This window comes from Ictidomys tridecemlineatus, chromosome 12 (assembly GCF_052094955.1).
Source record: "Ictidomys tridecemlineatus isolate mIctTri1 chromosome 12, mIctTri1.hap1, whole genome shotgun sequence".
Lineage (NCBI taxonomy): Eukaryota > Metazoa > Chordata > Mammalia > Rodentia > Sciuridae > Ictidomys > Ictidomys tridecemlineatus.
In genome coordinates this window covers 37,378,647-37,406,595 of record NC_135488.1, presented here as the reverse complement: position 1 = coordinate 37,406,595, position 27,949 = coordinate 37,378,647, and the positions used below count along the sequence as shown (strand labels likewise).

The 27,949-nt window shown below is 48.2% G+C and overlaps 1 protein-coding gene across 4 annotated transcripts in view; it reads right to left on the bottom strand.

The window, feature by feature from the left end:
- Window positions 1-27,949, bottom strand: part of Vwa3b (von Willebrand factor A domain containing 3B) — a 176,867-nt gene that overhangs the window by 132,768 nt on the left and 16,150 nt on the right. For all 4 annotated transcript variants that reach the window (XM_078028505.1, XM_040270772.2, XM_078028506.1 and 1 more), the window contains exons 6-7: window positions 23,433-23,602; window positions 20,228-20,343 (exon numbers count right to left, since the gene is read on the bottom strand). In XM_078028505.1, coding sequence (XP_077884631.1) covers window positions 20,228-20,343; window positions 23,433-23,602 — 286 coding nt within the window. The remainder of the gene's footprint in view (window positions 1-20,227; window positions 20,344-23,432; window positions 23,603-27,949) is intronic.

Sequence of the window (27,949 nt, the reverse complement as noted above, 5' to 3'; positions counted from 1 at the left end):
AGGTGTTCTCTGATATGCAGATGCTAATTCATAATAAGGCGAGGGGGGGAGATAGTGGTATTTTGGACTAAACAGAGAGGAGTGGAGGGAGTGGAGGGGGTATGGGGGTAGGAAGTCTAGTAGAATGAATCAGACATTATTACCCTACGTGCATATTTGATTACATGATCTGTGTAACTCTACATCATGTACAACTGGGCGAATGAGAAATTATACTCCATTCATGTATGATGTGTCAAAATACATTCCACTGTCATACATACTAATTAGAACAAATAAAAAATTTTAAAAAAGAATTCAAGATTTTAAAAAGTAGCCCCCCAGCAGTAGTCGAGACCCCTCTGACCATAATAGCTCACGGATGCCTCACAGCTTAGAACCACAGACAGCAAGACCACCATTGGGTCTAGGGGGCACTAGAGCCCAAGGACTAACCCCAAGCCACCAAGACAGACTGTGGCACACCAGGGTCGATGTTTCTGACTTTCAAAATGTAGCCAATGAGGACAGGGCAGGAGCAAAGGCATGTTGGGGCTCAGGCCCTCCCAAAGTTGGCTGGATCCGATGAGAGGGTATTAATAGCAAGGGACAGGTCCTGACAGAGATGGATGGCCAGCACAGCTCGCAGACAGCCATGGCCCAAGAAGTGACATGTTATGTGTGCTGAGCCCAGAGTTGGAACTCCCAAAATAGCTCTCACAGCTGCCAAATGTGAACCTTAAGCCCTCAGGGCTTCTGTGCACCCGTAAGACCAAGAGTGAGGTCCAGCCGCCCGCCTGTGCCCGGAGGTGTTGAGTAGCAGGATTCTCTTTAAAAGTTTCAATGAGACAAGGCTGTCCTCTAGATTCATGGACAACATCTTGAAAGCGAGGGCACCACAGAGGTCGGCATCCAAGGACGCATTTCCAAGGAAATGCAGTTGGCTCTGGATTACCCAGGAACAGGAAAGCGCGTCTCAGGAGCAGGGGACCGGCTCCGGGTGCAGGCAGGAGCCAGGAGATCACTCCCCGGGTCTGGTGCCTGCAGTTGACAGCTGAGCTCTCAGGCCGTCAAAAAGCAGACCAAACCAAAGCTGCTCATTGAATGAGGTTGGCTTTAAACCAAGACAAAACCAAGCTGTTGCTGAAGACCCCAGAGGCGTTTAAAAGGCACAATGCACAAAGGGTGGGTTGGATTTGAAGGTGCTCCTTCCTGGGGCAGGGAGGAAGTGCTGCCATTTTTCATCAGGGGTCTGCTAAGAGACTTCTCAGGGAGCTGCAGCCCAGGGAGAGGAAGCCGCGGGAAATGGAAGAGGATGGGGGTGAGGCACAGGAAGTCTGCACCAGAGGGCTCTGTGAGCTTGAAATTGTCTGGGAAATGACACGTAGCCCTCTGTCCCGACCACAGAGGGGCCTGACACCGCAGCAGAACACGCAGCCTGCAGAGGTGCCCAAGAGCCTGTAGCCCAAAAAGCCCCCAAGGCCGCCACCTGGGACCTCCCCATCTGCCATGGGGTGACAGCGGCTCATGTCACAATGCTGACCACGCTGGGGATCCTCCTCACATGAAGCTGCTGTGGTTCTTTGGCGTCTGATAGGGATTTGCCCAGATGGCTAATTTGACACGTGAAATGAGGCCCAGGACAAGTTAAGTTTGAGTGTGGCAAAGGGGACAGGTCACAGTCACCTGCTCCCAAACACTACCTCTCTGTCACATTCACGTCTCACCTGTCAGATAAAACATAGATAAACAGGTTCACTTAGCAAAGATAGGTCGAGTGCCGTCTACAAGTCGGGTCAGCACTGATGGTGCTGGAGGTGAGTCCGGGGGCCAAGGTCCCCAAGGGCGTCCCCCTCCCAACACTCTGCCCTCAGGAGCCTGCTTGCAGCCCTCTCCTCCCAGTCCCCTCGAGGACTCAGCCCTCCACCGCTTACCCCAGCCTTCACTCCAGGCACAGTGCTGACCAGGCCACCATCAAGCTTTGCCTAGAAGCCCCAGGAAGCTGCGGTCAGCCTCCCGCTCCCCAGGGCGCCGGCCACAACCCTGTGCTCCGTCCTCCTGCCGCCAGGACACTCCCAGGCCTCATCTGAATTAGGCTGTGGGTACAGGAAGTCCCTGGCTGGTTGTCACTCCAGCCTCAATTCCAAAGAGTGCAAAGGAGCATGCACCAGGGACGGTGGCACTGTTACACGCAGGACCTTGACTCCAGTCTCATTTAAGCCGGTTCCCCACAAACACGACAGGCCGCTGCTTGCAGCCGTGGGCTCAGCTTCTCCTTCCGCAGTAGCATGAGCTCTTGGGGTGCTGTCTGCACTTCGCTCTCTGGACGGCACACGTTTCAAGCACAGGGACAAAGACTTTGCCTTCGCACCCTCCACAGGACCCAGGGATTTAGGCCACAAGTCCTCTCCTTCCTGGTTTCCATCTGTACTGACGATGAGGAAACAGCTATGGGGCACCTACTGTTTCCTCTCTGGTGGCCTTACCCCCCCCTCGTCATTGGCAGCCCCATTACTGCAAGAGCTCTCCCGAGGGGTATGTGACAGGTGCAGGTTCTTTGCTCATAGGGCTATGACCCAGGTGTTCCAGGCACGCATGGTGACATTCCCGTTAGGTCCCCATCCCACAGTGAGGCGAGACTGCCCTGAAGTACTGGAAATACTGTCATTCCAAGGTCAGGAGGGAGAAAGCCATTAGAGAGGGTGTGGCACTGGGCCAAGTGACAACTAGCCCTGGGCAAGAGCAATTTAAAATCAAGACCAATAGGGGGGAAGGTTCACTCAGACGGTGCTGGTGGGACTGCAAGTTGGTGCAACCACTCTGGAAAGCAGTGTGGAGACTGGAACCACCCCTCAACCCAGTTGCCCCACTGCTTGGCATGTACCCAAAGGACTGAAAATCAGCACACTACAGTGATGCAGCCACATCCATGTTTATAGCAGCTCGATTCACAATAGCCAAGCCGTGGAACCAACCTAGGAGCCCTTCAACAGATGAATGGATAAAGAAAATGTGGTACATACACCCAGTGGAATGTTACTGAGCCTTAAAGAAGAATGAAATTCTGGCATTTGCTGGTAAATGGGTGGAACTGGAGACTATCCTGTTAAATAAAATAAGCCAAACCCCCCAAAAGAAAAGACTGAATGTTCTCTCTGAGATGCGGATGCTAACACACTATGGGGGTGTGGGGGTTCATTGGACTAGACAAAGGGGAATGAAGGGAAGGGAGGGGGAGGGGAATAGGAAAGACAGTAGAATCAGACAGAACTTTCCCGTGTTCATATATGGACACACGACCAGTGAAACTCCACATCATGTACAACCACAAGAATGGGAAGTTCCACTCCATGTATATAGGATATGTCAAAACGAATTCTGCTGTCATGCACAACTAAAGGGAACAAAGAAAAAAATCACAAACAGAAGCACCGTGGCAACTCTTGAACCCCGGGTCATTCCCAGGTCCCACTGTGGACTGGATTTCGTGGGACTCCTAGGTGAGGGCCTGACCCAGCTGGCCCAGAGTCTGCAGTCTGCCTGACCCTGAACCCCCATACAGCCGTCCCAATACAACCACGAAAAGGCAGTGTTTTTTTCAGGAAAAAAGGTATCACATGCTTCTATTTTCAGAAAGCCATACAACATGTTTTTCAAAAGATAATAAATGGCAAGCTATTAAAAATTCCCAGAGACCTAAAATGATAATTAGATCAGACAAAGGGGGAATATCACCTCCATAAAAAGGTGGGAGACGATGAAATCAGTAGCTTTTGTTAAAATGAAAAAAAAAATCCCAGTTATTTGCATTAGATTGTATGTTCAGACTGTTGGTGAGAGGCAATTGAACTCCTGCTGACTTGATCCAGCCCCAGGCCCCAACCACCAAAGGAACTGCACACAGTCCCACCCCACGAAAATTAACTGTTAATTAATTTAAAGCAAATGTAGAGTCCTCTCGCCCTCTGGACAAGTGTCTAATGTTTTCCTGGGTCACTGAGCATGTGTTTCACAAGGGCCCTTGTGTTATCTCAGAAGCAATTTCAAATACAAAGGATGAGCCACTTATGCCATCATCTAATCTGTGACTGTGGTACCGTCTCCTGGGTCCTCTTTCTCTAAGTGGAACACTATAAAATGCAAGAGGAAGCCAGGCCGGTGGCGCGGGCCTGTCATCCCAGCGGCTTGGGAGGCGGAGGCAGGAGGATCAGGAGTTCAAAGCCAGCCTCAGCAAAAGCAGGGTGCTAAGCAATTCAGTGAGACCCTGTCTCTAAATAAAATACAAAATAGGGCTGGGGATGTGGCTCAGTGGTTGAGTGCCCCTGAGTTCAATCTATGGCACCGCCCCCCCCCCAATAAAAACATGCAAAAGTAATACAGTGTAAGTCACGTTGTAGACCTGAAAATAACCATCCCTACGGTCAGAAAGCTTCTACTCAGTGAGAGGCCCAAGCCCAGACCCTCGGGAACTGTGGGGCAGGTAGCTGGTAAAGACCCAGGCAAAGGAACAGAGAAGCGATTTCTAAAGAGTAAATGCAAGGGGGGAAAAATTTCCCCGGATTGAATGTAGTTGAATAAGTCTGTTTAGAATGGGTGAGGCCATTTATAAGATACCAACACAGGGAGTAAGTGATGCGGTGAATCCAAGGGAAGTGGGCACTGGGTCTCACTGACACACTCAGGGCTGTTCCCCACTTTGCTGGGTCACTCAGGAGCAAGCAAGTTCTGGATCATTTTCTCCATGCCAGGAGCCTGACTCAGAAACCAGGAAGCTGACCATGGTGTCATACCCCCTTCTCGGGGGGACTGTCCACCTGAAAAGATATCACCCACTCACTTACTCTGACAAAACCCCATCAATGCTGATTACATTCCAGCACTGGATACCCACAGTGATCAGCACGCTGTCCCAGTTCATGGTAGCTCTTGTTGAAGTTGCTGAGTCTGGCTTTGAGCTCTTGATCCCCCTGCCTCAGCCCCAGACTGACGCTCAGGGTGGGGATGCAGGAAACAGAACTCCAAAAGCATCCCAGTGATTCTTGTGCCACCAAATCTCAGAGTTTTAGTCTAACTGGTGGACCTGCCTGTAAGCAAATTCTTACTATCCAAAACATTCCTTGAAAAAAAAAAAAAAAAGTTGGGTGATTTCCAAGAACAATATTCTCAAACACAGATGCCCCTATTTCTGCCCCATCGGAGTGACTGCCCAAGCAGTCAGCTGTTTCCCCTGCAGAGTGTTGGGGACGCCCACCGCAGGCCACCCACTGCCCGTGCTTTCCAAGTGCTAGCTGGGCACAGTGGCGCGTACCTGTCAGCCCAGCGGCTCTGGAGGCTGAGGCAGGAGAATGGAGAGCTCAATGCCAGCCTCGGTAACTTAACGAGACCCTAAGCAACTTGGTGAGACTCTGTCTCAAAATCAAGAATTGAAATCAAAAAAGGGCTGGGGATGTGGCTCGGTGGCTAAAGGCCCCTGGGCTCCATCTCTAGGACTGGGAAAAAAAAGAGTGTTGTTATTTTAGATGGATCTTATAACGGTTGCATCCTGCTGATGCATGGAGAGAGAGGACAGAGAAGGGGAAACTGAAATGTGGCATGAACCTGCTTCGCACTGACTACTGCTGGGCTCACAGCAAAGGTGTGAGTCGCCCCGCTTCACACACGGGCACACTGAGGTCAGAAAAATCAAGGAACTTGCTGAAAGCTGCCCATCTATAGGGTCAGGATTGGAACTCAGGTCTGTGGGCCTCCAGAGCCCCTACCTTCCTTTCACACTGGAACCCCATCCTGGATCCTCGGGTGCTATCATGATGCAAGCTCTGTGTCAGCCGACCCCATCCCGTGTGCTGCCCTTTTCAGTTTCCCTGAAATGGTCATGGGCAGTGACCCCCGGGACAGGCCTGCTGGGGTCAGCCCTGAGAGCTCTCCATGGCAGGGCTTCTGCTGTCTGCACGTTCGTCTCTATTAAGGTTTGGATGTGGTTTGTCCCCTGGGGTTAATGTGTTGGAAGCTTGGTCCTCAACGTGGCCAAGGGCAAGGTGCTGGGCCCTTTAAGAGGAGGGGCCTAGTGGGAGGTCTCTGGGGATGCCACCCTGGGAAGAGACTAAGACAGTTCCCTTGGGCCCCCAGTGAGTTCTCATACAAGGGTTGTTACAGAAGAGCAAGACTGGTCTCTCTCCAGTCTCTCTGGCTTCCCCCCTCTCTGTGATCCCTCCTTCTCACATACATGCCTGCCATGATGCCATCTGCCGTGATCTGACACAGTCAAAGGGGCCCTCACCAGAGCCACAACTATATGATTTGGACTTTCAACTTCCATAGCTGTGAGCTAAATAAACCTTTCTTCTTAATAAAGCACCCACCCTCTGGTATTTCATTATAGCAATGGAAAACTAAGGCATTCTCTTATCAAACCATGAGTTTCTTTCTTTCTTTCTTTCTTTTTTTTTTTTTAAACCATGACTTTCTTGATGACAGAACCATGTTTATCCATTTTTGTAACCATGATACATCCCTGATGCCTGGTCAATACTTCCAAATAGCTGTTCTAGAACATAGGCTCCTTAAGAGGCCTCCTGTGTTTATCTTCGTGTCCCCAGAGCCCAGCAATGCCCTTGACTTTTTAATTAATTTATTTATTTTACCCTTGACTTTTAAATAACAAATGTGAGTGGAATCTCTCACTCTGTAATCATAGCAAGTTTATTCAAACATAATCAGAGCAGTCTGCACTGCAGCTGGGAGCCTAGACTTAAGCAAGGAATTAGAAGCTGAGCCCAAGTTTGGGCAGGAATCCAGGGGCCCTGCCCTGAGGCACGTACTCTCTAATTGGGAAACTGGTCTTCACCTACGTCAGATGAAGGTGTGAACTAGGGGAAGAGGAGAGGGAGGGGCAGCCAGACCATTCTTAGGTGAACAGGGCCTTGGAGTCACAGGGAAAGGAGCAAGTCAAAATTGCAAAGGGACACTCAGAGTCCTGGGTCCCCTAGTTGGGAACCTTATCGTTAATTCCTTTTGAATCTCCTCTTCCTCACCCCCTAGTGGGAATCTAAAGCCCCCAGAAGGTGTTTAATAAACATTTTTTTTTTAATTTTTTTTTTTTTTTAGTTCTCGGCGGACACAACATCTTTGTTGGTATGTGGTGCTGAGGATCGAACCCGGGCCACACGCATGCCAGGCGAGCGCGCTACCGCTTGAGCCACATCCCCAGCCCCTAATAAACATTTGTTAACCAGTCGCAGTCGATGAGACTCGCCAGGCACCTGACTGTCAGAGGAGCAAGGCTGCAGGGGACGTGGGTCCCTCACCTCCTAAACTACAAGGTGGCAGCGATTTTGGAAATGCCGCTGCTCTGGCTCCATCCATCGCATGAGCTGAATTCTAGGAAGCAGGAAGGAGTCGTCTGAGAACCTCCTGCTGTCAGTATAAACAGCTATAAACTGGCACCAGCCAGGGCTTCTAAATTAAATTGGAGATTAGAAACGAAGAAGCCAAGCCAAGCCGGAGCGATGGGCCACTAGACTCCAGATGTCTAATTCAAGATCACGAGAGTCTGCCAAGAACAGGACTCGTTTATTTTTTCTCTTTAAGCATAGCAACCTGACATATGCCCAAGTAAATAAAATTTCGTTTTAAAATAGTTAGTCTTAGTTCAAACATTTTTCTCCACCAACACACAGAAAAAGGTAGTTTCCAAAGGTAGAACCAACCAAATTTTTATATTTTATAGCTACAACATTTTTGGACTTAATGCTGGTAGAGCTGAGCAGCTTTTCTAATGTCATTTTGCCAAGAGTCCTAGTTAACAAAAATTACACTCAGAAAGAAACATTGTGTTTTGCTATTACCTAATACTCCTTTTAGTTTATTCATTGCAAAGTCTTTTTCCCTCGTCTCCCAGGCAAAATCCAGTGATGAGCACAGAGAATCCTATAAACAGGGACTGGTGATTAAAGATGCTTAGCCCAGCAAGTGCTGTGCCCAGAGGGGCTAAAGCAGGCTCAGTGGGGAGAGCCATGTGGATTGGTTGATTAGTGATGGCTGCCATGGTGGGGTGAGAGGGTGGATTGATTAGTGATGTCTGCCATGGGTGAGGATGAGGCTGGAAATGGAAGGGCTGCCGTGGTGCCCACCCTGGCCTACTGGAACCACAAAAGTGTCCTGAGTATAAATCAGCATATTGGTACTTTGGGTGGTATCCATGAAACCATGTGAGTTGAAATTATGCCTCAGCTGTTTGCAATTTGCCTCCTCCACCCCCACCACAAGGGTATGATGCTCTGGCTTGAAGTGGGAGCCCTGAGCCACATCCCTGGGACTTTTTAATTTTTTATTTTGAGACAGGGTCTCATTAAGTTGTTTAGGGCCTTGCTAAACTGCTGAGGCTGATCTCAAAATTGTGATCCTCCTGCCTCAGCTTTCTGAGCCGCTAGGATTACAGGTGTTCACCACCATTTGGCTCCTTGTATTTTCAAGCACAAAGAGGCTGACATCATGAGACACCCCACCCCACAAGTCCACTACCACCCCACACAAGTCTCCTGTCAACGTCATTGATTCATTAAGCCTGAGGAGCTACATTAATGCCAAGATCATTGACTTTTACTTGATGACAGGGAAAATTTTTAGTCTAATATAATTTTATATATCTGTACTGTTTCAGTTTAATTACATTCTTTGAAGCTAAAACAGGAAGAGAGAACCAAAATAAAAGATGAAGCCTGCTCCTGAATGGAACTGCTGGTGGGACTGCAAATTGGTGCAACCACTCTGGGAAGCAGTATGGAGATTCCTCAGAAAACCTGGAATGGAACCACCATTTGACCCAGCTATCCCACTCCTCGGTCTGTACCCAAAGGACTTAAAATCAGCACACTGCAGTGACACAGCCACATCAATGTTTATAGCTGCTCAATTCACAATAGCCAAGCTAGGGTACCAATCTCAGTGCCCTTCAACAGATGAATGGATAAAGAAAACATGGTGTCTATACACAATGGAATATTTCTCAGCCATAAAGAATAATAAAATAATGGCATTTACCAGTAAATGGATGGAAGTGGAAACTATCATGTTAAGTGAAATAAGCCAATCCCCCCACCAAAACACACACACACACACAACAAAGTCTGAATGTTCTCTCTGATACACAGATGCTAACCCACAATCATGGGGTAGGAGTTGGGAAGAAGAGAAGTTCAGTGCATTAGACAAAGGGGAATGAAGGGAAAGCTGGGAGGATGGGAAAGACAGAACTTCCCAGTGTGCATATATGAATACACAACCTGTGAAACTCCACATCATGTACAACCACAGGAAGGGGATCCTAGATAGAATAAGATAGACTCCGTGTGTATAATGTGTCAAAATACACTCTACTGTCATGGATATCTAAAAAGAACAAAATTTTTTAAAAAGATGAAGGCTTCTCCAATCCCAAGAGATCTGAAGCTATTTTTCTTTCTGAGAAAGAGTCCCCACACCACTAAACAGACCCCTGCTCTGGGCTCCCAGGCCTCCCACAGCCACCCCAGCAGCTGCCCAGGGGATTAGGAATGCCGCCCTGGGATAGCACCAGCTGTTAAAGTTCCTTCCAAAGCAGCAACAAGCCCAGACGAATCCAGAACAATCCATCCCTGCATGAAATTGAAAATCATCAGGTCCAATTTATAAATATCCTTGTAGCATTTGAGCCACTTGCTGATCTGAGTCTTACAACAGTGAAGTAGGTGAAGCCATCCAAAAAGGTCCCTCCAATAGAATCCCATTTACATTGAGTAAGACAAATGCTCCTGATTTCTTTCAGAGCCCCCAGCGGTCAGTCCCAAGTATCTGCGTTGACCCATTTCCTATCAGGACACAGTTTAGGATTCCCATATTCACTTCCTGGTTTCAAATTCTAATTTCCACCCATAATTATGTATGCAGATAAACCAGTTAATGTCACGATCATGGTCAAGGCTACCTTACCCTTTAGAATCATCTCACTTTCGAGAACCGATGTCTATGATAAAAGCCTGTTTGGAATTGCAGGGAGGAAAAAGAAAGCTGCTATTCATCGAATGTCCACTGGGGGCTGACCGTCTTGATGGGCGTTGCATTTTTTTAGATTCTCCCAACAACCATTGCCATAGACTTTATTGAGAGAGAAATTGGGGGATACAGAAAAAGGAAGAAATACTGAATTTCAAAAGAGAAGCCCCATGAATACAAGAAATGTCTATAAGTTTTGAAATATAACTATGAGCAAAGCAGCCCATGACCATAACCCATGTCCTTGGCCCTTGCCCTTGCCCTTGCCCTCAAAAAGTAACATAGTGTGGGCAGTGCTCAAGCACAGGAAAAACTGGCTGCACTCTGACTCCTCCTCTAATCCAGCCCCTAGCTACTGTCCCTCTATGAATGCTAATACCCCAGACCAATGGGTTGCCGTCTCTCCCTCCGCAATGGCCCAACTTCTCCCTCCAATGTATATCTGCTTTCCCAAATAAAGTGCCTATGTCTCTAACTGGCACATGCTGAAGTTCTTTTCCATCATGTGCCCTAAGGACCTCACGTGCCCTGAGTGGAGGTCCCCCTCTCTGGGAACCCCTCTGGTGACATGATATCGTTCCTATTTTTATAAAACGAGGAAACATAGCTCAGCAGGGTGAGTTAACCTGCCGCTGTGCTCACAGTTAGTGACACAACTCGGATTGGAAGCCAGGTCTGATTCCAAAGTTGATTCACTTTCTAGCAAACGCTGCTTCCTAGGCCAAAACCAGAATCCCCAAGGAACAAAACACCGTAATAGTTTGTATGATCGGGCACCCAATTTTCACTTTCCTGCCTATCTGCGTGTGAGTGCAGTAGACAGACCTCCCCACTCCAGTGATGCTGAACTTGGGCATGAGATTTGCTCTGGATAATGGGTGTAATGTGAGTCTCAAGTGGGGCTGCAGGCTGGCCTTGGCTCCTGTGCCTATGCTCTTGACCATGACAAGAACACACCGGATGGCACGGGTTAAAGGAGGAAACGGCCATTCTAAATTGATCACACCAGAGTTGACATGTAGATGCATGATTTAAAAAAAAAAAATGGCTGGAGTTTTTCTGAATTTGATGAAAACCAATAGGTCCAAGAAGCTCAAGGAACCCTCAGTACAAGATACCTGACGTTAGGGATGACATGAGGGATGGACCTTGCTCCTAATAAAATGTGGTGGGAAGCTGCAGAACGAAAGGACAGAAATGAAAGGGGGAAGCCAGGAGGATGTGGTCTGCTTCCAGCTGTTAGCAGCTGTTAAATCCCACCCAGTGGAGAGTGGGAGAGGATGGCGGCGGGAGCAAGAGAGGACCTGGATTTTCTTCCAGACTAATGGGGGGGGGGACCAGACCCAGAGCTGGCAGAGTGTCCCAGAGGGAAATGAATGGAGGGTGTGCCTCCAAGAGTCTGTGGACAGCACCAGGCCACAGGGTCAGGGGTGAGAGGCACCACCCCATCTGAGCCGCACCGCACAAGTGCTTAGAAGGGCTGCGGCTCAGCAGAGACTGTGAGCTTGGGCTCGATCCCATCCCCGTCCCAGTCCCCATCTTTGCGTTCTTGACAGCCAAAGATTGGCCATGAACTTCTAGAAGGTAATGTAAGAAAAACTTAAAATGCAATTCACCCTAAACAGCAAACACTGTCTGTGTCAAAACACTGGAAAAGGCTCTCATCCCCCGAAGAGCACAATCCAAGAAAACAAAAAGGGAAAATTTAAATTTGGAGAGAAATTCCTCTGAGGAGTTAATGCATGTAGAGTAATCCAAAGCAAGCACAGATTAAATAAGTGATTTTATATTATAAGCCAGAAGAATCACTCTTTGTGAATGTATCTTTGTGTTATATTGTTCAATAAAGTGTGGATGCACGTTAAAAAGTTCAAGAATGAAGAATAAATGCTTTTACATGATATATCTATGTTTGCCTTTGCAATGATACAAGAAACAAGACAAAATTGCTCTCAGCCTAAAACTACTTTTTGTTTTCTCAAGGAAAGAGGTTGTTGAAAGGAACCACCCCAAATTCAAGACCTAAAATTTGGTAAAAATCCATAGGGCTGGAAATGTGGCTCAATGGTAGAGCACTTGCCTAGCATGCATAAGGCCCTGCATTTGATTCAGGACTGCAAAAAAATAAAAATAAAAAAGATATGTGCATTCTAAAAGTTGATAAAAATTCATACCTAGTTAATTTATTTGCAGATATTATTACAACTTGTTTGTCAAACCTGTTTCAAGAAATGCAGATTTGTGCAGGGTGCAGCAGCGCATGCCTTCAATCCCAGAGGCTTGGGAGGCTGAGGCAGAATGATCATGTTCAAAGCCAGCCTCAACAAAAGTGAGGCGCTAAGCAACTCAGTGAGACCCTGTCTCTAAATAAATCACAAAATAGGGCTGGGGACGTGGCTCAGTGGTTAAGTGCCCTGAGTTCAATCCCTGTTTCCCACCCCTCAAAAAAGAAAAAATTGCAGATTCATATAAATATCTACAAAACCATAAGTAACAAACATCAAAATTAGATGCAATCAGATTTGTGACAATGCCTTTACCTAATTTAGCCACCCTCTATCAATTTTTTTGGAGCAGTCCAAAGTCCTCAAGAAGTTTTAGAGAATAGTTTTTGCCTTTTAAATCTCCAATTGCTAATGGCATGAATGCAATACAATGTTCTAATTTTTTAAAGGTTTTACTAGGCCAGCAAGCAAACTGCTGATACAGCCCAGTCTTCTGTCTGCTTTTTAAATTGCATCACTAGAGTGAGCCAGTTTATGCTGGGGGGAGGGGAAAAATGAAAAAGGCAGAAAAAAAAAAAACAAGAAGCTTAAATGGCAATGGATATTTGGAGAAAAACGGTGTGTGTTGAATGAAAGAGCACTGAACTCAAACACACATGTGCGCTCTCCTAAAAAGTTCAGGCCAGCAACATACAAAATGATGGTTTATTTGGATAGCATCAAAATCATTCTTCACATCTACAAAAAGTACACAAGGCAGATGGTAAAATCAGTTAATGTCAAAAGGTCACAATTAGCCTTGGACTCGGAAAGGAAACAAAGTAGATGGTCCAAGATCAAGCCCATCACTAGCCACACACAGCATACTTCAAAAGGAAGGAGAGATGAGTGGCAGGAAGACGTTGCTGTATACTTAGCTTCAAATCCACCTATATCTTCACATCACATTGTACTTCAAAATAAATCTAGATGGGCCCAAAAGATTTTCGCTTTTGTTTTAAACTCAGGCTATTAAGAACCAAAAGAAGGGCTGGGGATGTGGTTCAAGCAGTAGCGCACTCGCCTGCCACGCATGCGGCCCGGGTTCGATCCTCAGCACCACATACAAACAAAGATGTTGTGTCCACCAAAAACTGAAAAATAAATATTAAAATTCTCTCTCCTCTCTCTCTCTCTAAAAGAAGCTGGGTGTGCTGGCACATGCCTATGATTCCAGCAGTTGAGGAGGCTGAGGCAGGAAGATTCCAAGTTCAAGGCTAGACTCAGCAACATATTGAGACCCTAAGCAACTTAGCGAGACCCTGTCTCAAAATAAAAAATAAAAATGGCTGAGGATGTGGCTCGGTGATTAAATGTCCCTAGGTCCAATCATTCGTGGTACCAAAAAAAAAAAACAACCAAGAGAAGGAGGATAGAATCACAAAGGAGCTATAGGACTTAGAGATTAGAGTTACTGCGCGAATTTTAAGGCAGCATATAAAAAAATAGCCAAAATGAAAAAAAATACATAACTAGTAAAAATATCCATGAATATTACACTAAAGAGTTAATGTCTCTAATATATACAAAGTTGAGATGACGTGACAATAAGCATATGACCCCAGCAGATAAACAGGCAAAAGACAAGCAGATGCTTTTCGAAGGCAGTCAATAAATATAAAAAGCAGCCGTTACTCCTCACTGTGATTGCATTAATTTCTTCATCAAGAAAAATATCAAAGGAAACAAGATACTAATCTAATGCTGATTTGGGTCCCCTCCGATGGGTATTCTTTATATACTGCTGGTGTGAATGGAATCATCTTAAACCATTTTTTCAAAATTCACATGAGGGATTACACTTTGATCCAGTATCTTCACTACTAGAAATAAATTTTTTAATTTATAAAATACTAAAATACAGGAGGAAATAAATATATCATGCAAAAGATAAATGTAAATTATTTATAATAACAAAATATTATAATATCATTTTTTATAATGAAAAATTATTATTTATAATAATGAAAAAGTCCAATAGGAAATATTAGACAAAATTGATACTGAACTTTAAGAAAGATTAGATATTTTAATGTCAACTACAGGTGTTTTATGATAAAATAGGAAGATACTTGCCAGAATATTAAGTAGAAAATGTCATGTTCAGATTGTATAATATGATATTTGTGCTTTAATTATTTTTTAAGTATACAGCAAGAAGACTGATGAAAGATACCAAAATGTTCAACAGCAAAATTCTTGGGTGGCAAGGATTTTTTTTATCTCCTCCTTCTTATACTTTCCAAATCATCAACACTATGCCTGGAAAGTGTCCTACACTTGTGTGTTCAGACTTCCAAGTCTTCTCATACCAGCCCTGTAATCTCTGCAAATTTTTTCCAGGCTGTCTGGCTCCTGAAAAAAGAAACACACACACACACACACACACACAAAAATGAGGTAACACTATCCCCCGCCTCCCAGGGCTGTTGTGATTTTTTAAATGAGCTAATGCAGGCAATACACCTAGCAACGTGCTTTGAAAGAACAAGAGCTAAACATTTAAAGCGTTAGTGGACTTCATCCTCCTGGCCCAGTGACTAGCAATGATATCGTAACCCATGTAACGCAAGAGCGTGAAACAGGATGATCAAAGTTACTTTCTGATATTTACACATCTTGCTCTCTTTTAAAACATGAGAATTGTGTACCATGCTTTCAAGAGTTACTGTGGAATTTTAAAATCGATAATGAGAATTTAATAATAGAATTTAAAAACTGAGAGTAGATGGTTAAGTGTCCAAAGGATATTTTATCAGTTTTATATCAATAAGTGAGTGGCCACATAATAAAGACAAATAAATATACACCAAAGGTGAAGCATACTGTCCCTGCATATGCTAGATGGAGACCTGGGGCTCACATTTGCTCTTAGAGTCTGCTCCTGAGGAATCTACACATTTAAGACATAGCCTTTATATATATATATATATATGTCTGTCTGTCTGTCTAGGGAAGGACTCGGGGCTGCTGCCGCCTCTGGATCAATCACGCCTACTATCCAACTGCACCTCTCATCTCCTTCCACCTGACATCCTGAATTTGTTTCCCAAGGTCCAGCGACACAGTACAATGCAAATCTTGTGTATTTGAATTCTTAGTAGTCACATTTAAGAAAATCAAACTAAATAAATAAACTTAATATTATTAATATACTTGAAACATGTAATATCACTTCAACATATAATCTATATTAAAAATTATTAATGTGGCTAGTTACATTTTTTACACAAAGTCTTTAAAATCCCATGTGTATTTTACACTCAAAGCCCGTTTCCATTTGGACTTGCTACATTTCATGTGCTCTAAAGCCACATATGGCCCGGTGACTTCTGGCCTGTACGCTAGCTCTCCATGTCTCGTCTCACCGACCCAATCATGGTGCCCTGTTTTCGTTTTCCATTCCCCAGCACCTACTCCTAAAGTATTTTAAAACATCAAAAACAAAGGAACTAATTGTTTACAAAGCAGAAGCTTTGAAGAAGCCTAAGGGAACCACATTTTTTTTTTCTCAGATTAAAAGGAGATTGCCCTTAGTTTGGGGAAGATGAGGGAGTCCCCAGGAGAAGGCGGGAACTGGCACCAGTTCTTTGCAGCACCTTGGAAAGAAGGCTGCGCAGTGTCTCCAGGGAGGAGGAGCAGGATCGGCATGAGCCTGACAGCCAGAGCCCAGCGCGACGGCAGTGAGATTTCCTGTGCTGGTGAGGCCATAGAACAGGGACCCCAGAACAGATGTCCCATTCTAGACCCTCTCTCCAGAGGTTTAGCTACCTCCTAGGAGCTCTGAACAGTGGCTAAGGCCCAAGAGAACTGTCCTTGACAATGACTAGGGTTAATTTCCAAAAGACAGAAGGGGGCTGGATTGTTATTTTTATTATTATGGATTTTCTTGCATTAATTTTGAGTTTTAAAAATATTGCATTAACATGTATCAGTTTGTCAGGATAAACCCAACTACTATGTAGAGCTATAAAGCTCTAATAAAAAATATATTGCATTCATCCAGGTGTGATGGTGCATGCCTGTAATCCCAGACACTCGGAAAGCTGAGATGGGAGGATTGCAAGTATGAAGCCAGCCTCAGCAACTTAGCAAAGCCCTAAGCAACTCATCAAGACTCTGTGTCAAAAGAAAATATGAAAAGGGCTGGGGATGTGGCATATATATATATATATATATCACTGAAATATTTATTTCAATAAGCACATAAAAAGATGTTACCCATCACTAGTCATTAGGGAAACGCAAATCAAAAGCACAATGAAACACTATCTCCCACGCATTACTCGATGATTACTATTAAAAATACAGAATATAGCAAATGTTGGCAAACTTGTAGAACAATTTTACACTGTTGGGAACATAAGACGGGACAGCCACTATGGAAAACAGTGGAAAAAATTGGGAAATGAGCTTTTGAGCTTCCTCATAAAATTAGAAATGGCATTACCATATATGATCCAGGAAGCCCACTGCAGGTATACACCCAAAAAAACAGAAAGGAGGGTTTCAGAAAAACGCTTGCACAGTGCGGACTTAACGGTGTTATTCACAACAGCTGCAGAAGCATCCAAGTGTCCACAGGTGAACGGATGAATGAACAGGACGTGGTCTGTACATGTCACTGAACCTGCCCGGCTTAGAAAGGAGGGAACTTCTGACACAGGCGACATCATCGGTGAACCGTGAGGACAAAGGTGAGGGAAGCCAGGCACAGGACGCACCCTGTGTGACTCCACTTAATAGGAGGGGCCTGCAGTGGCACATTCAAAGGGAGAGGGGACGGTGTCTGTCAGGCTGGGGAGGGGATGCGGGTGCTGTGGTCTGAATGCACTCCAGCATTCAGATGTTGAGAGCCCTGATTAGCCAACGTGACATATTCATAGGTGGGGCCTTGGGAGGAAACGTTTATTTGGAGGCGCATGGTTTCAGAGGTCTCAGTCCATAGATGGTGACTCTGTCCCTCTGGGCTGGAGGGGAGGTGGAAGGGTGTGGTGGAGGGAAGCAGACACAGACCACGGACCAGAGTCAAAATATGTACCCCGAAGACACGTCTCCCCACGCCCACCTCCTCCAGCCACACCCCACAGGCGGCCTACTGGTACCGCCTAGTTAATCCCTATTAGAGGATCAATGCACTGATTGGGTAAAGGCTCTCAGAACCCAGTCATTTCACCTCTAAACCTTCTTGCATTGTCTCCCACATGAGCTTCTGGGGATACCTCACATCCACACCATAACAGGAGTCATGAGGGTGCTACCCCCAGAAGAGATTGGTGCTCTCATCAAAGGTTGAAGGGAGCTCCCACTTGCCCTGTTCTGCCCTTCCACCTCCTCTTCCATGGGAGGACCTGAGGTCCCTCCCCTGTGGAGGTCTCAGCAACAAGGCCCCATCATGGAAACAGAGACAAAGCCTTCACCAGACACTGAATCTGCCAGCCCTCTTGATCTTGGACTTTCTAGTGCCCAGAGCTGTAAAAATAAATACATAAGTAAATTTCTGTTCTTTATAAATCACCCAGTCTCTGGTATTTTGTTATAGCAGCAGCAACAAAGACATGGGAAGCCATTGTTTAACAGGTACAGAGTTCCAGTTTGGGAAGGCGGAAAGAGTTCTAGATTTAAGTGGTGGTGGGTGGTCGCACAGTGTGAATGTGCTGTAGGCTACTGAAATGTATGCTCAAAAATGGCCACAAGGATATATTTTAATACAATTTGAAGACCATTCTTATTTGGATCACAGATAGTTTTTGCTCAGTTTGTGTTTTTGCATTGGTGTAAAGCTCTGAAAACCAATGATTGGAACCCCAGAAGACAATCACAGCAGGAAAGTCTTTAAGATCGCCAAATAGATCTATAAACAATGCTTCCCCAAGCCCTCACTGGATAGTCTCTGTTTTATGTACAATGGAGGCAAAATCATCTCCTAAGGAAGCCACCCCCCAACACACACACACACACACACACACACACACACACACAACTAGAGGGTGGCCTGGGAAAACACAGCAATAAGGTGCTTGCAGGGGCCCGTGTGGCAATGGGGAGAGGGACTTGGTGCAGCAGAGGCCACAGAGCTGCTGTGAAGTGGGAGACCACACATTTTAAGAGTCTGTCACAGTTTTCCGGGCAGCTTCTTGAGTGGGAGAGGTAGGCTTTGAAACGTTGGCATCCTGGGACATTGTGACGGAAAGAGGAGACAAGATCACATATTGAGCATCTGACACTCTGCCCCCTCAAACCCAGAACGGGTGATCACTGGAATGGATTCAGAGTGACAAGCCACGACCAACACCTCCATTGTGAGACAAGGGTATTTATCTGCCATTTAATTTGATGCTTCCCAGGGCTGGGAAGATAATGGCTGTGGACCACGGGAAGCTATGGGGCCGGGCAGGTCTCCCTCACAACTCAGATGGCCAATGTTGTGGTCTGAGTGTGTCCCCGGAGCCCTCGTGCTGGAAACTCAATTCCCAACGCAACAGTATTGGGGCTGATTAGGTCCAAAGGACTCTGCCCTCACGTACGGATTAAGGTCTTTATGACTGGCCTGGATTAGTTATTGAGAGAGAAGGTTTAAAAGCAAGTTAAGGGGCTGGAGATGTAGCTCAGTGGTAAAGTGCTTGCTTAGCGGGTGTGAGGCCCTGGGTTTGATCCCCAGCCACACACACAAAAAAAAAAAAAAAAAAAAAAAAAGGAAAAGAGAAAAAATCAGGTTCAGCCCTCTCTTGCTCTCTTGCTTCTGAATGCCTTTGCCACATGCCAGCACCATGCCCTTGAATTTACCAGTCTCCAGTACTGTGAGCCAAATAAATCTCTACTCTTCATAAATTACTGAGTCTCAGGTATTCTGTTACAGCAGCAGAAAACAGACAAAGACACCAAGAAATCTACATAGACCCAAAGCAAATCCCACTCACAGTAACTGGCAAGGCTTAGAAAGCCGGTGATACATCCTTCACCCTGATTGAATCAGTGCCCACCAAGGATTAGTCTTATTTGTCACTCTGAGCAGGACATCCAGAAGTAACTGTTTCTCAGATTAGCATCCATCTAACTTATGATTTGGCATTTTCTCGAATTCTCTGGAGGCATCCACTTGACAATCAGAACAGTCACCTACAGGAGTGCTCCAGTGAGTTCTACCAGAAACTACCCCCTGCTCTGCCCAGAGGGCACTAAGAATTTAAATCCGAGAAGTTGTGTGTCCGATGCGGGCTTCCAACCTGATCCCCTGCTGTGAAAGAGCTTGGACTAACTGCCCACTCCGGGTCCCAGAGAGCCTTTGCCACACCATTAGGTCAACAGGAATCTTTCAGAGACCTGGAGGCTGCAGTGTGGCCTCCAAAGAGTGGCCAGTAGCAGAGCCAGGAGTCTGCGGATGTGCCGGAGGGTGGAGACGGGTGGGTTTTCTTAGCTGCTAACTCGTCAGGAGCCACATCATCTAACCATCAGATGGCAGACTGCGTCCCTGCTTTCCTTGGCAGCGTTTATTCAGTGTCTTGGGCACTTTGCAATTTCATCAGCCCAAAAAGAGACTCCCATCTTTCACCTCCCTGAGATCACATTCCTATTTCTGGCTGGTTTTGTGGCCTCATTTCTTGAGTGAAAAAGGAGGCTCATTCAGCCTCTATAAAGGTCCCTGTGTGACCTCCACCCTCACAAGGGGCAGGAAGAGCCCAGGCTCTGGAGCCACAGCAGGACTTCCTCCTGAGAATTGCAGGTGTCCATCATTGACACACCTAAGGCCACACCTCCAGAAGGTTCCCAGGTGAGTAAACGCACATAGCTGAGGCCATTTCCCTGGGCCAGGCTGGGAATCCCCCATGAACATCTGTGGGCTCTGCTCCTGCGCCACCATCCTAATGAGAAGGGAAAGGGGGTCCCTACCTAGTGACAGAGATCACCCAGAGTTAAGAAGGACAACTACGCGGCTCCTCTGGGGCTCCAGGTACCTGGGGGGAGCTTTCCTCTCAGCCTTCTTGAATTCCAAGTGATCACGTTGTCACCAGCCTCCGTGGGGAAAGCTGGCAATTCCATGCACTCTGTCCTCTCGGCAAACGCGTGGAACCTGAAACACAAGGACGTTCCCCGTGAAGCTGGGGAGGGGTGAGTGCGCCTCTGTGTTCAGGACTGTGAACCTCCTCTCTCCCCTTAGGGCTGAGCATCTTGATCTCACCATGTTCGCCCCTTTCCTTTGCACACTATCAATTTCCACCAGCAGACAGGGAGGCAGGAGAGTATCGGAACTGGAAATGGTTTGGGAGGTTGTTTCTGTTTGTTTGGTTGGTACCAGGGATTGAACCCACAGGGGTTTAACCACTGAGCCACATCCTCAGTCCTTTTTTACTTTTTATTTTGAGATACGGTCTTGCTAAGTTGCTTAGGGCCTCATTAAGTTTCTGAGGCTGGCCTCAAACTTGTGATACTCCTGCCTCAGCCTCCCGGTCTAAAATGGTTTGGGGTTTTACGTGATGATGTGTCTTTTCATTAGAGGGTAATTAGCTCAACCAAATGGTATTTTTTGGTTTTTGGAAAATGATATTCTATTCTTCTGTTTATTCTTTGGTTCCTGGGATTCCAACATGACAATAGTTTTGATGACTCAGGATTTTAATGCAGTGACCCTGTAGCAGCCATCCGCATGTGGGCCTGTTGAAGGCTGGGGATAGGAGCAGCACTGGCTCATTCTCCCATTGCGGACGGGCCTCAGTCAGCCTGGGACCCAAGGCGAAGTGCTAGTTAAAAGAATTGCTGTCCAGGCAAGTTTTCAGGGCCTATCTACCCAAAGTGTGGTCCAAAGAACAACCGCAGTGGCAGGGCCTGGGAGTGGGTTAGGGATCCGCATCCCCATGCCCCGACCTGGGCCTGCTGGGTCAGAACATGCACTTGAATGTCCCCCGGGGTGAGTGTGCACATTAAAGCTTGACCAGTGCTGGTGAGGTTCACACAGGGTGGCGGGCTGTCACATGCCCAAACCCCCCTAACCGAAATCCAAATTGTCAACAGCACCAGGGCATTAGATTTTGATTGGCAGAGAAGGTCTTGGTAATGCTAAGAGTTCCGCCTCTGCCAGTTAGTTCTTGCTCGTTCAATGCAGAAAATCCTACAGCAGAGCCTGGGGTGAATAGATGGGCAAAGAAATGGGAGGAGAGGTCTAGGGACCTCCTGGACCATGGGAAGCCTCACCCTTGCCTCCAAGGTTCTGGGGAGACTCTGTGGCAATGAATAAATCTCACTCCAGTGCCCCCTTCTAAGGCCAGCAGACTCAGACTGGCCAGGCCTGGCCCCTGCGAGAGCTTCATCCAGTTTCCTTCCTCCCGTGACCTCCTGGCAGGGCAGGTGAGGGAGGCAGGAGAGGTCTGTCCTGGCAGAACCCACACCCTGAGTCTGGTGAGGCCTTTGGTGCCCAGGATTTTCCACTCTGATCCATTCTTCAGATTAGAAAAGAGAGCAGGAGAAGGTTTCCTCCGGCTGATACCACCTTCCTTGTGCAGAAGAAAATCACTTAATGGTGACATAATACGACTCTAATGCAGCAGTGCTACCCTGATGGTGCCACTAGACACCAACTTGGTGTCTAGGGACCACCTGAAGGGCCCATAAGCTGGGACCACCTCCTGCAAGCTGAGAGGCCCACGACATACTGTTTCTGGTCAGATATTAACTGTCCTCTATCTGGGGCCCACACCCCAAGGCGAGCCAGAGCAACCAGGAGCCGTGGGTATCTGGGCAGGGGTGGAGCAGGCAGAAGCAGCACTGGCAGTGGGTAGCCTTGCTGTGAGGGCCCTGGGCAGGCACAGGAGGGTGTATCTACATCTGCCCCTGTCTTCAAAACACACCTCCACACAGTCAGTAGGGAACCACAGCTTCTCCCGTGGTGAATTGCTCCCTGGGCTGTAGCATGCCCAGAGAGAGTGCCCCAGGTGACAGAGCAGAGGACACTATGACTATATTTGGAGACAGAGTCCATAAGGAGAGAGTAAAGGTTGACTGGGATCAGCAGGCTGGGCCCTGAGCAGGCAGGATTAGTGACCCTGTAAGAAAAGGAAGGGAGAACCCGAGAGTTCACCTGCTCTCTGCCCACCAGGTGAAGCTGTGGTGAGAAGTCAGCTGTCTACAGCCAGGAAGACAGCCCTCACCTGAAACCAAGTGGCTCCTAACCTCTAGGACGCTGAGAAATAAATTTCTGTCTTTAACCCACCTGGCCTCTGATATTTTGTTATGGCGGCGTGCAAGAGTTCAGTTCCAGAATGTCTTCCAAAGGTGCGTGTATAAAAGGCTAGCTAGGTCCTCAGCTTGGCACTCTTGGGAGATGGTGGGACCTTTAAGAGGCGGGGCCTAATGCAAGGTCTTTAGATCATTTGAGGAGTGCCCAATCCCTTTCTCTTCTTCTCTTTTGCTCTCTGGCCATGAGGTGAGCCATGTGCTCCTGCCACAGGCCCAAAGAAATTGGGCCAATGAATCACAGACCAAAACTTCCAAAACTGTGGACCAAAATAAACCTTTGCTCTTTATAAGTTGATCACCTCAGGCATTGGTTATAGTGACCCAAAGCTGGCTAATACACTGCCCAAGTGGACTAAGATACTTCCCAAGAAAAGGGAGTACACCATGCCACACAGGATTGGTCAGGAGGCAGAGGGGTGAGGGGCCTTTATTCTGGTTTCCATAGGAAGGGATGGGGAGACATCGTCAGCAGGTTTAGGATTAGCTAATCTGAATCATCTGAGTGAGCTCTGGGGGTGGGGTCTGTCCTGAGCTGTCTGGTGTCTAGCCCTGGGCTGATCGGCATGGAGGACAGTGGTCCTGAGTGCGAGAGCCTGCACTGAGAGGTGGGCTCTGGGTGAGTCGGTTTGCTATGACAGGTGCACCCAGGCCCGTGCTTTGCTGTCTCTAGGGACTGGCTCACCCTGGGAGGACAGTCTCTCCAGAGTCAGAGTCCCTAAAAAGTCAAAGCATCAGAGCTACAGAAAACAGAAAAGGTGTGAATGACATGGGATGCAGAAAAAAAGCCGGGGGAGGGTACACAGAGACTAAGGAGGACAGAACAGAGAGAGAATCCAGCAACTGACTGGGTAAGAAGGCCACCAAGACCCACTGTGAGCCCCGCTTAAGTGGCCACCGGCTTGAGTCCCCCATAAGTGTCCTCCCACCTACCTGCCGTGGGTCTTGGCGCTCAGCTCCTTCAGGAAAGCTACCATGCCTTCTCCTCTGGCGTTGAAGGACACTGTGTGCACAGGATGTGGGATGTCCAAAGCCCTCTGGAGGAGAAGCTCCCTGGACTCCGCCGGAATGTCCCCCACCACGAAGTAGTAAATGGACTCAATCTGTAAAACAGTGGTGCCCATCAATGACTCATGGACCTGCGTGCCCCTGACGGGCACTGGGCTCATCAGCAACATACGCTCTACAAAACCACTTCTTTAAAAAAAAAAAAAATGGCAGCTAGAATAGCGACAGTACTCCATGTTTGTGGGGATGCTGGGAGGTAAAGTCAGCGAGTGAGGTGATCAGGGCTGTCGCCAAGAGACGACGGTTGCATGAGAAGAACGTGGCTGTCACACATCTAGGAGCAGTTGTGTGCAAATCAAGAAGCCAAGGAGGCCTGGGCACCACCGCTGTGGGGTGTGGGTAGGGAGCTCATTAGCCACTTCCCGAGGAGGTGCCAGAATTCTGCAGGGCCGCCTCGCCCATCCTCAGCCGGAGGCAGGGTGTGGGAATGGGGGGCATATCCAGCTGCTTCCTGCTCTGGTCTCCTGTCACCAGGGAGCAAGAGGCCTGGGGAAGTGAGGCTGTCTTGACCTTAGGGAGCGGATCGGAGCCGGGTTGGGAGCCGGGCCGGCCCCAGGCTGACTCCACGCTGCCACGCCCGAGGCTGACACTGTATACAGTGAGCCACCTGGGTCAGGGGCCACAGACCGCCCCCCCCCCCACAGACACCTTCAACCAGGGATTCTGGAAGACAATCCCCCCAAAGGGGTCCCTGTTTAATGCAGACCGATGCCCACCCAAGTGGGCCTCAGGACAGGGTCCTCCCCCAAACACACCACTCCACTCTTGTGCATCCCCGAGACTGGCTTCCAGGACGTGGATCTCCCCAGATACTGATGAGTTCTGTGATCTCTGGGACAGGGACCTCGCCTCAGGGCCTTCACTTCTCAGCAGGGAGACAGTGAACTCCTCTTCGTGGTTGACGGACATTTGTGTCTGTGCACATGTACTTACACCAGCCTCAGAGAGTGAAAACCAAGGAGAGCGAGGAAAGCCGTCATCTCAGCCCAGAAACGTCCTGAGTGATGGTCTCCACAGGCAGCTGGGGATGAGGCCCCAGCGGGTGTGCGGCGTTTTAAGGGATAAATAGGTTTCACCCCTCTTTGGGGATTCACAACCCTCTCCCTGCTTTCATCCCAAACCCCAGCTGCAGATTGCTAGCAAATGGTCCTCCCTTAACTCCAAACCTGGGACTTCAACTCACCTGGCAGAGGGGGGTGGACTCACAGTTGGTTCCCCAGCTAATCAGGGTGGAGGTGGGGGCAGGGTGGCTGAGGACTGGGGCCAGAGTCAGAGCTGAAGCCAGGTGACACCTCCCTCCCTCCCTCCTTTCCAAGCCTCATCTCTCCGATCTTTCAACACCAGCTTCTTGACATGAAGGAGCACCACAGGGAGGTGAAGACCAAGCTCCAACCTCTCAGTCAGCCTCCTGGGAGGCAGAGGGAGATAGAGGAAGAAACCATGTTCTCCCAGTGACTTCTTAGGCAACTCAATTCTTCTTCCAGCCAGTGCACCTTATTTTGTTCTGATATAAATGACCTGGCAGAGGACGCCCTAACAGGTCCCACTTCACCGCACCACTGTTGACAAGTTGTTCAGCTGTGTCTGGGCCCAAGTTTAGCATCCTGGGGACAGGGTCGTCCTAAAATGACACACGACTCAAGACAAGGGACAGACACGGGGCACCTTCTGGGATTCACAGGTGATCTGATGGCTGATGTGTCTGCAGATCAACCGGGAGGTAAGCACCGCGTGCCGCGGGGTCGTGGGCAGCGCTGAGCCCCGCCTGTGTGGCAACAACCCAAGCAGCCACATTCCTTGGGCAGCGATGGTTTCTCCCCAGATCGCTGTGGCCAGCAGTGAGTCAGAATTTTCTTTCCTTCGCGGAGCCTGTGGCATGCTTCACTGTTCATTAACTTTATTAAATTCGGCTTCTGAATCACATGTTTTCGGGCTGCAGAGGCCCTGGGACGTGCTCAGCATGGAGGCCACCCGGCTCCACCCGCTTCTGCAGACAGGCTCCTTTCTGGTCTCAAACAGAGAGGGGGATAAACGCGACACCTATCCCCCTCTCTCTCCAAACTGACAAAACTGCTCCTTAAAGTAAAACGGCTTTACAGTTACCTGCTTCTTGGGACCGTAGGTGAAAATGGATTATTTGATTCCGCGTTCACAACAGCCTCGCGGAGCCTGCTTTTACCGTTAGCATGCCCAGTTTAGACATGAAGAAACTGAGGCTTAGGGTGGTGGATTGACCTGGCCTAGGAGCTGGCTGCCTGACCCAGGAGCTTCTGTCCTGCTTTCTGACCACCATGCAGTGTTGGATTCAGAAAGGCTGGTCGCCCACGAGAGATGAACGTGAATCCGGGAATGATGAAGTCAAGGTCAGGGGGCAGAGGAGGCGGCCCAGGCCGGCACTCTGCTCACCCGATGGGCTCCCCCACTGTCCAAGGGTTCAGACTCTTCCGCCCGATGTCAACACTGCTGACCGTGGCTGTAAGGGGCTTGTCCTCATGGGAATGCTCACCCATGGCCATAAGCTCAGCCCCCAGGGCCCGGGCCAGCCTTGAAACCCAGCAGCAGGACCAGCGTCCCGGCTGGCCGGCTTTCCCCTAGGGACTGATGTGCACCCAATTTGATAAAATAATGCAAAGGCTCCATTCGGCCTCCTAAGAGTGAGTCACAAGTTCTCACAGCTTTTTATTACATAAGACAAGGTGGAGCCTCCACGCCGTTGCTTGGAAGGCCTGTTCCGTCTGGGCCATTTGTTCTGCAGCTCCTCACAGCCGTGGGCACTCTGCCCACCCATGAAGCCCTTGGCATCTTCCCAGCTGTTGCTCTGGGGTGGGGGCGGGGGAAGGAATAGCAGGGAGTGGCCGTCTCTGTTCCCACTGCCCTCTGTGAACCAGCCTGACGTCCTGCTGGGTATCAAGATCCCCACGCTCCAGGAGAAGTGAAGAGGGGTCCAGCAGAATTCTCCCTTGACCTGGGAACGCTGCTCCTTTGGGGAGACGCCAGACCTCAGGGTGCGCCTCCAGGTCTTCCCTGTGCCTGCGACAGCCCTTTCCTGCTTCGGCCCGTTTTGATCGGTCACCACCCACTGTCCAGCCTCTCAGGCTTCAGGGTCCTTGTCCCTACCCTCACCCCACCAGGGTCCTACAAGGCTCAGCAAATTCACCACTCTGGTCCTGAGCAGACCACCTCCCTCCAATTTAAAAAAAAAAGAAAAAAACCCCAAATTCTCAAATCTGGACATTGGGGATCAGATCTCTTGGTCCCACATCTAGCCCCCAAACTCCAGCATGTGACCATTATTTCCAATTCATCCCATCAATGTCCAACAAACATTTATAGAACTCTTAGGAAGCTTCAGGGACACACAAAGAAAAGATCTGATCCTGTCCCAGCCACCAGAAGGAAATAAATGAGATGCTAGATTCACACACCCACAGGGCCAGGCCTTCAGCTTATTGACCAGCGTCAGCACAGGTTCCTTATGGAAAGGTGCAGGTCAGGTCTCTCAGTGAATATGATTTTTAAAATATATATATTTTTAGTTGTAGATGGACGCAATACCTTTATTTTATTTTATTTTTATGTGGTGCTGAGGATCGAACCCAGTGCCTTCCACAGGCAAGGTGAGCACTCTATACGGCTGAGCTATATCCCCAGCCCCAAATATGGTTTTTTTTAAACCCAAAAAACCAACAAATTCACCAGGCACAGTGGTGCATGTCTACAATCCCAGCAGCTTGGGAGGCTGAGGCAGGAGGACCGTGCAATCAAAGCCAGCCTCAACAAAAGTGAGGCCCTAAGCAATTCAGTGAGACTCTGTCTCTAAATAAAATACAAAATAGGGTAGGGATGTGGCTCAGTGGTTGAGTGCCCCTGAGTTCAATCCCCAGTAATGCTCCCCCGCCCCCCCCCCAAAAAAAAAAAAAACAGATTCATGACTACCAGGCAGATGGGAGAGAACAAAAAATGGAAATGCAGATGTCTTCTCGTCATGGAGCCTTCTCCTGAGGGCAGTTAGCTTTCCTGGGTGGCCTAAGCCAGGGCTCTGGGATAAACAGTCCTCTCTCCCAAGGACCTGGGAAAGGGGAGGCCAGGGCCTCCCTACAGACCTCTCCTCCTCAGAAAGGCCAGGGAAGCTGCCGACTTCCAGAGCACAGAGGAGGCTGGAGAACAGAAGCCCGTGCCGGTCAGCACACTGGGCTCGCAGGACAGCAACCCTCTCCTGCAGGCATCTCGTCAACAACCCTCCCGGGCATCAGGTCCTTTCCCACGGGATTCAGTAAGAACCCGCCCGTCAGTGGTGTTCTTCAAGTGCCATTACGGGAGCCACGATTCAAAGGCCCCCTCGCGCTGCCTGGGCTCCCTGCTGGGTCTCCGGCCTCCCTGCG